This window comes from Xiphophorus hellerii, chromosome 19 (assembly GCF_003331165.1).
Source record: "Xiphophorus hellerii strain 12219 chromosome 19, Xiphophorus_hellerii-4.1, whole genome shotgun sequence".
Lineage (NCBI taxonomy): Eukaryota > Metazoa > Chordata > Actinopteri > Cyprinodontiformes > Poeciliidae > Xiphophorus > Xiphophorus hellerii.
Genome location: NC_045690.1, coordinates 23798047 through 23806401, shown reverse-complemented (window position 1 = coordinate 23806401; position 8355 = coordinate 23798047). Strand labels below are relative to the sequence as shown.

Below are 8355 nucleotides of genomic sequence, written 5' to 3'. Positions count from 1 at the left end.
TAAACTCGAGTTGCGACACTTGAACAGCCGCCAGCACAGATAACATGCAGGTAATGTCAACTTGTGGTTGTTTGTGTGACTAAATTAGGGCGTGTTGGATCCGCGGCGAACCGCCGCTGCGTCTCTCGCGCTTCGCCTCATGAATATTCAACAGGCGTCGGACGCCAATAAAAGCCCGGCCTCCTCCTGCGCCAACAGCGTCCACCAGCGTAACGTTTCGCCGGGCTTTCATCGGAACTCTTTTCTCTGTGACTAAAGACACTGAGGATTATTTATTTTATTTATATACTTATTTCATTTTTTTTTTTTGGGGGGGGGAGAGAGGATAATAAAAGAAGAAAATGGCACTGAGGGGACCGCTTTCCCGTCTTCTCCGAACTCAACTCAGACCAACGTGCCAGCAGAGCAGAGCTCAGTCTGTGGCTGTCCTGGGAGCCCCGTTCTCCAAAGGACAGGTAGAAGAGACTCACCTTTATTATTACTATTAGTCCTCTTTCATTCATTCTTTTATTTATGAATCTACTTCTTCTACATCCCTCCACCCTCATCCCCTCTTCTGCTCTGCTTACAGAAAAGAGGAGGCGTGGAGCACGGCCCCAAAGCGATCAGAGATGCGGGTCTCATCGAGCGGCTGTCCAGCTTAGGTAGGTGAAAAGCGGGGAAGGACCGGAACGGCGCAGCGGGTGGCGCAGAGTTATTATGCAACCTCGGGTGTCTGAAAACACGGGAGGGTTTTAACTTCTACATCCGGTTTTCTCCGAACTTGTTACATCACCGCGACACGGGATAAATATACACACACCCGCGTGTAGAAGTGAGGCGCCGTTTTTCGTTTTGCTTTGCTCTGATTTGTTCTTCCTTTTTTTTTTTTTTTTTTTTTTTTTTTTTTTTTAAACTCTTTCGCCATCGCGGACGTTTTTACACGTTGTGAGGTTTTTCCTCTATTTGAAATCCACATGTCAGTGTTAGTCACGCTTTTCCCCCCCTCACGCTTTTGCAGATGCTCGGAAGGTGACTCATTTCTGAGCTTTCTTTCTTTCTTTTCTTTTTTTGTGTGTCACTGTAGCTACTGTTTTCAGACTATATACTTCCACCACCCGTTCATCCGCACCTCAACCTGCGGCTGCGCCCTGGTTACAGAAGCTGCAGGCCGCCGGCGGGTGGAGAAATCAAACCAACACCTCGGTCAGGAAAACAAACAAAACCAACAAACAACGCAATTGTCTTGCTGTGCGTCACGATTAATAAAGGAGCAATGACTCAGACATAACAGAGACGGCAAAACGTGACAGTACGCCACACGCTGTGATGAAGTTGTAGTCATCCATGATCCAGATAGCTGCGCGATTGTTGTATATTTCGTTGCCTTGCCAAGGTACTCCCACCCATAAAAACATAACCAATAGGGATTTAGATCAACGCAAAGTGGTTCATATTTGTTGCTCTCTTGGAAGGAGGGAAAAAAACAACAAAGTTTTATCATTTGCTTTTAGTTAAAATTCTAAAACAAAAATTAAAAAAAATCTAAAAAGTGTGCTGTTTGTATTCATCCTCTCCTTTCAGCCCGACTCCGCTAAATAAAACCCAACTGAGCTCATTTGCAATCAAATGAGTAAAGTGAGTTTGACCTGTGGGTCATTCTGATGGTTGGGATGACCAGGGCCGGCCCAAGCCTTTTTGGGGCCCTGAGCAGATTTTATTTCGGGGCCCCTCCGTACCAGCATGGCAAAAACCAGATACTTCATCGTTCCAACGCTAAGCCTGTGACATACCAGCGTTTATTAGCGTCAGTTGTAATTAGCTCGCATCATGTCTTTGTTGCTACGTCTGCTGGGTTTAACCTTAAAGGAATAGTAAACAAGCAAAGATGCTCTAATTAGTTAGCATTTTGAAATGGCGATCGGTGTTCAAGTGCGGCGCGTTGTTTAACTATTTGAAAGTAGCATCTGCAGACAATAAACAAGTTAGCGACTTTAATATCTTTTGCTTTTAAAATGTGGAACAGGTGTGTGAAATGTGCCAAACGTACAATCTGCCACAACAAAAATCGAATCAGAGTTATTCTGTCTTATTCAGTCTCTTAAGTACGAAATATTTCATAAACGACGGGTATTCAGCATCTGATTCAGAACAATCTTCGTTATCATGCATTTAAAACCTAAAGATTATGTCAATCAATACGAAATACACCTGATCAGATTATTACGGGTAGTTTTACAACTGTAATCTTTAGAGAATATAAACACGGTTTATGGATGGAGGGGATTTATGACACTCTCTCTGACTCTTTGAAGTACTGAAACAAATGTGAAATATATTTCTAAAATAGTTTACGATTAAGGCAAAAAATAAAATGGTACTGGAGTCGTAAAAAAGTCTTTAAGTTTGCTCTTTGTGACGTTTTGAGCTAACATGAATTATAGCAACATTTTAATTTCCCTCTGGGAGCAATCGAGTGTATTTGAACGGAGACTGAATAGTCTGTAAACTGTTTCCCTGACGACAGCGGTTACGATGCGGCGCTTATTGGAAGCGGCACTCGCTCAACTACCTAAAGTTGGACATGGAAATTCTTTATTCAACACCGGAACTACCTCAACTGCTTTTACTAAAAGTTGATATATTTCTATGCAATGCAACCTAAAACATAAACCTTTTGTATTGTGTAATAACAATCTTAAATATGTGCCTAAGGATCTCGGGTTACTGGGTTCACACACCGTCGCCTGGGTTTTCTTTTCATCAAAATGCTAAAAATTCAAGCGCAACAACACTTTGATCTCGTCGAGGCGTGCCAGGAGATGTTTTGTGGCTTCAAAGGGAAATACATTTGGCAGTCATCAGCATAGCAATGAAACGGGATCCCGTCTCTTCTGAATATTGAACCCAAAGGTAGTAAGTAATGTGGTTGAACAAGTTTGTGTTGGGGCCAAAACCGAGGTTTGCGTCCAGCTTCAGCTGCCTCAGCGACAGCCCTAGCTTGCTAGCAAGACGTGCTTCTTAACCCGAAACCGGTTGTTCTCAATGAAGCGTAGATCTTCGCTGGGGTTGTCATGGAAACGGTGTGGGCGCCATCTTGTTTGATTCACTTTAATGCCATTGCACACAGACACGACAGCGAATTTGGCAAGAAAATGTCGTCGTTTGGCTAGAGTACACGGGAAAAAAATACTGAAAAACTACAAGTGTGACTTAAAAATAAATGTAAATATGTAGAAATCTAGAATAAGTACGCAAATAGATTTAAAATGCTTATACATATTTCTTTCTAGTTTGGAAGGACAAGCTCTAAAGCAAAACATGATCTTAGTAAGTAGTTTATTTCCAGTTTAATTGAGTCATTTGGAGAATACTCAACAGTATTTACTGAAACTGATCTAAATAAAAACAGTCGTCACCTGTTCAGCACCTCTGACTGTACGACTATAAATAAAGAAGGGGAACGGGCCGAGTGTCTCTGATGCCAGCGGCTCTGTGAAATTACATAATAGCCTTCATAGCGGTGTTTGCTTTCAAACTAGCAAGGCGTAAAGCAACGGCTGCCAAGTAATCCGACCAGCTGTGCTCCCAGACATCGGATGAAATCAGAAGGGAAAGTTGCATGTGTTGGATATTGACTTTTAAAGAGCAAGTCCGACGTAGTTTCAAAGCTTGTGAGCAGAGTCGGGTTTTAAGCTAGGCCTCGTGAAAATAAAACGTACCCAATTCGCTCCTCATGTATCTAGGCAGGTATAATTTGCCTGGTAAACTTTCTAATATTTGGTCTAGAGACGTACAGTAGGTGTTACGCTGTAAAACAATGTGACTTATTTACTTGGGAAAGGTTCAATCCTACTGATGTGAACATTTCTGTTGTAAAGTGTACTTTAAAATAACGAAACAAATAATAGGTTTGCGTTGCAGTCAACAGGACGATTTGAGCGTACATGCAAAAACTGCTGTCATGATTAGCATGGCTGTCTGATGATATAACTATTATGAGGAATTACGAATGAAAGTCTTTCTTTTCTGTAGACAGTGGCCAGTACACTGTAAAAATGGGCAACGTGAATAGATTTTTCTCAACTTCTTCATCAAAAGATCTTAACTCATTGAAGTTTAAGGCAACTGGAGTGAAAATTAGCCTCCCAACGGACAAAACGGCTGCAGCGTCAGGAATGGAGTCCAGTATCTGCAACTGAACACCAACCCAACTGCACATTGTACCATCCCTGAATCTTAAAGCCGTTTGTTCATACAGTGTCTTGTGTATTTGTGCCTTAGCAATCACAGCAAGAACTTTTGAGCAATAAACAGCATGCTGTAAGAGTTCTGAGTTGGTGATTTGAACCGGATTGAGCAGAACCAGCAGATAGACCGTCCACACTCTCCTCGGTCTGTCCTGCAAGAGATGCTCGCTGTTGCATCAGGTCAAAGCTATTCCTGTCCCGCCTCGCAGGGCTGGCCAGGCCGGTAGCTCTTAGATCAGCAGAGTAATCCGACACCGCTAACAGGGTTTACATTTTCAACCCTGATGGCCTTTAAACATGGCAAATTGTTCACAATCTATCATCCTCCCTGGAGTTCACGGTTTGTTTTTTTCTTCTTCGAGTTCTTAAGTCTGCAGCAACTTTGCACGGTGCGAGGCGCAGTCACTGAAACCCGAGCCCCAGTGGGAATCAGGACAAGTGGAAAGTGCCCCGTCACTAATGTTCCACTGGCAGCCGGTGACTCAACCCTCTCAAGGGCTGCAGGGTCAGGCAAATCTCTGTGAGGAGGCGTCTGAGACACTGACACCTGGTGTTCACACCGTGCAACTGTCCGGATTGCATTGAACAGTTGAGGGGTGGCAGGTTTTATGCTCTGCAGACAGTGAGCGGTTTCTGATACGGGCGGCGGTCCAGGGCGGTTTCTCTTCTAGGGCGGCGGGAGCCTCGTTGTTTGCGTTTAACCGCTTAGAACGACACGTTTGGGATTCAGCACAAAATATTTCGGTTTTTAAGACTTTAATTCTTCTAAAACTAAACCAGGACAAGGGAAGGTAAAACTATACCTACTAATGGCAATGATGTTGTGATGTAACGTGGGTTGTGTGAAATAGCCATTAGCTGGAAGAGGCGTCGCTTCTGATCAGAGTGTTTCACAAACTGTCAAGACATGGTGAAAGTTTGAACAAATATGTATATATTTTTTTAAATAAAAGTTGCGTATTGCAGCTTGATGAAGAATGACGGTACATTTCATTTTCTCAGACTACTCTGTTCATGACTTCGGCGACCTCAGCTTCCACCTCCCGGAGACGGACGAGCCCCACATGGACGTGAAGTCCCCGAGAAGCGTGGGTGGCGCCAGCCAGAAGCTCTCCCGCGCAGTGAGCAGAGCCGTCGGCGCCGGGCACACTCTGGTCATGTTGGGGGGAGATCACAGGTATTAATCTCCAAAAAAAAAAAAAAAAAGGAGACACAAAAACGACACTTCACGGAGCACAGAATATTCTGCGCGGAGCTCAAACCGCGAGCATTTACGACTGCTTCTCACCTTTCCCAGCCTCGCTATTGGCTCAGTGAGCGGCCACGCCCAGCAGTGCCCCGATCTGTGTGTCATCTGGGTCGACGCTCACGCCGATATAAACACGCCCATGACGTCGCCGTCAGGAAACCTCCACGGCCAGCCTGTGGCGTTCATGCTCAAAGAGCTGCAAGACAAGGTGAGAAGGGCGGCGAAAGGTCTTATAGGATCATTCATTGTAGATAGAAATAATAATAATAATAATAATAATTTTAAAAAGTGGTGGCAAATATCCGCTAAGCTTCAAAAGTTGAAGATTTTCTAGAAAAAAAAAATTAGAAATAGTTTGAAAATGTTGAAAACTTTTGACTTTTGAATTTCCAATTTCCAAGTTTTTTTTCTCAAAACTTTCTGAGATCAATCTGAAAATTTCTGATCTTTTATCAGCAAATGTTCAACTTTTCAAACTCAGAAATGTCCAAAGTTCTTTTCTAGAGAACTTTGGGGATTCATCTCAAAATTTTTTAATTTTTCTCAAACAAATTTTTGACTTTTGGAACTCCTTGCTTTGTCTAGAAAATCTCAGATTCTCCAAACAAATTTTCTAGAAAATTTATCCTTCTTTTTTTCCCCCCATCTACAACCATCTTAACCCGCAGTCGTAACTTCATGGCAATAAAATACCTCGCAAATGTATTCATAGCCCTTGAACCTTTTGCACATGTTGTCACTTTAAAACGACAACCTTTAAGTTTGGTGTTTTATGTGATAAACCAACGCAAAGTACTGTATAATTTTTATTTTTGTACATTTTTCACAAACTCAAATCCAAAATGTGGGAAGTGTCTGTGTTCAGTCAGTCATTGACCCGCCTTTCACAAAGCTGAAAGTTTTGCCCGTACGTCTTTGCTAAGCTAAGATGAACTTTCTGGAATGTGCTTTCATCAAAACATTTCGTTGCAGCTCTGGCCATAACAGATTTTCTTTCGGTATTATCGCCGTTTATCTTCTTTTATCTGATCTTCAACTCTGAAGAACTTCCTCATTCCTCATCCCTCGGCAGATCCTGCCAACGACATAGCAGTGTTGGGACTTGCAGTGTAATTTTTCTACCACAAACAGCATCTTGTATGTAGGTCAAGGAACATAGGGCATCTGGTGTGGAGTCTACTTATTGAAGAGATTATGTAATGTAAGGGTACCCAAATAAAAATGCCTGAAGACAAACACACACCACAGTTTACAGATTAAAAAAAAAATATATATATATATTTCTAACCAAAATCCTGAAAAATTCTGGTTTATTTATTTAATTTTTTTCTTATTTCCTTGTTTAACAGAGCTCTACTTTTGAATTTAATAACCTTGTTTCCATCTACACACCCAGATGCCTGATATTCCTGGATTCTCCTGGACTAAACCGTTCCTCTCTTCACGGGATCTGGTGTACGTCGGACTGCGGGACGTCGACCCCGGAGAGCAGTGAGTACCAGAGTACCTGCTTTTACTTAAAATGTCTTTGACGTGTCACAAATTTTTCCTTCAAGCAAGCATTGCAAAAAACTTTTATTTGTACGCTTTCGTTTTGTTTCAGCCACATCCTAAAGACCCTGGGCATCCAGTACTTCACCATGAGGGATATTGACAGACTAGGCATCCAGAGGGTCATGGAAGTCGCTCTGGACCATCTTTTGGCAAGGTAGCGAATACTTACTGATCATGATTGATGTGCTGATTGAATTCAAAGACGCCTTGAATTCACCTTTTGTCATCACCTGCAGGAAACAGCGTCCGATCCACTTAAGCTTCGACATCGATGCGTTCGACCCGTCTCTGGCTCCTGCCACAGGAACGCCGGTCAACGGCGGATTGACCTACAGAGAGGGGATCTATGTGACAGAGGAGATTCACAACACAGGTACCAGCGTCTGCAACAACAGTCCTATAAAATTATATAGATCCTTGACTTTTGGAGTCCAACATGCTCCTGTGTCGATGCGTAGGTCTGCTGTCGGCCATCGACCTGGTGGAAGTGAACCCCGTCCTGGGGGCAAACCAGGAAGCGGTGGAGGCCACCGCGTCCTTAGCGGTGGACGTCATCGCGTCGTCTCTGGGCCAGACGAGAGAGGGCGCTCACGCCTCCATCCCTGCGGAGAAAAGCGACACGGAGCAGCTCTGCCTCTGAGAGCTTTGAGAATCGAGAGCTATCTGAACTTTAAGCCATGCCTGACCATTCCATTGTTTTTACTTTCTGCTGTTGTTTAAACTCTGGTGGAAAACAAGGGAATTTCTGGATCCATAAGCGAAAGAACGAAACGAAAGGGCTTTAAATGTCTTCATGTTGGTCATGCTGAGGAAAGTCTTTAATGTGATTTGAAAGGACCTGACGGTTTGATGAAACTGCTGCTTATCTGAAAAGCAATACTAATCCACTTTTTCTTTATTTGTATGAAGTGTTTTAAAAGATAAGGAGGTACCTGCCTCAAAGGCATGAAATAGTTTCACTTTCTTTAAAGTTCACAGTCAGGACTCTTGTTGTTTTTCGTGGCTGTGCCAGATAGTTTAAAACTACTGTAGTAACGTCACTTTTTACTTTTGGACCAGCTGTGGTTACTGTATGGAGTTTACATTGGTAGCAGTACATGCACTTTAAATATTTAAAAGATCCTTAAAAACAAAACAAAACAAACAAAAAAAAACATTTAGCATTCACTCAAACACTGGGGGGAAAAAACATATCATGTATTTTCATTAGACCTTTGGTGGTTTGTTGCTTCTACTTTGAGATCAAGACGTAATGATTATTTACAAAGGGAACTTATTTCGGTCTTCCATGATGAGTGTGAATAAATGTTGGTTTGTATACAT

The 8355-nt window shown here is 42.7% G+C and overlaps 1 protein-coding gene across 1 annotated transcript; it reads left to right on the top strand.

Annotated features, from left to right (window-relative positions):
- arg2 (arginase 2) lies at positions 1-8355 on the top strand. Its single transcript, XM_032547486.1, has 8 exons — positions 1-455; positions 572-644; positions 5232-5406; positions 5527-5686; positions 6875-6969; positions 7082-7186; positions 7269-7405; positions 7491-8355. The coding sequence occupies exons 1-8, from the start codon at positions 342-344 to the stop codon at positions 7670-7672; spliced, it is 1041 nt and encodes a 346-aa protein (XP_032403377.1). The 5' UTR covers positions 1-341; the 3' UTR covers positions 7673-8355.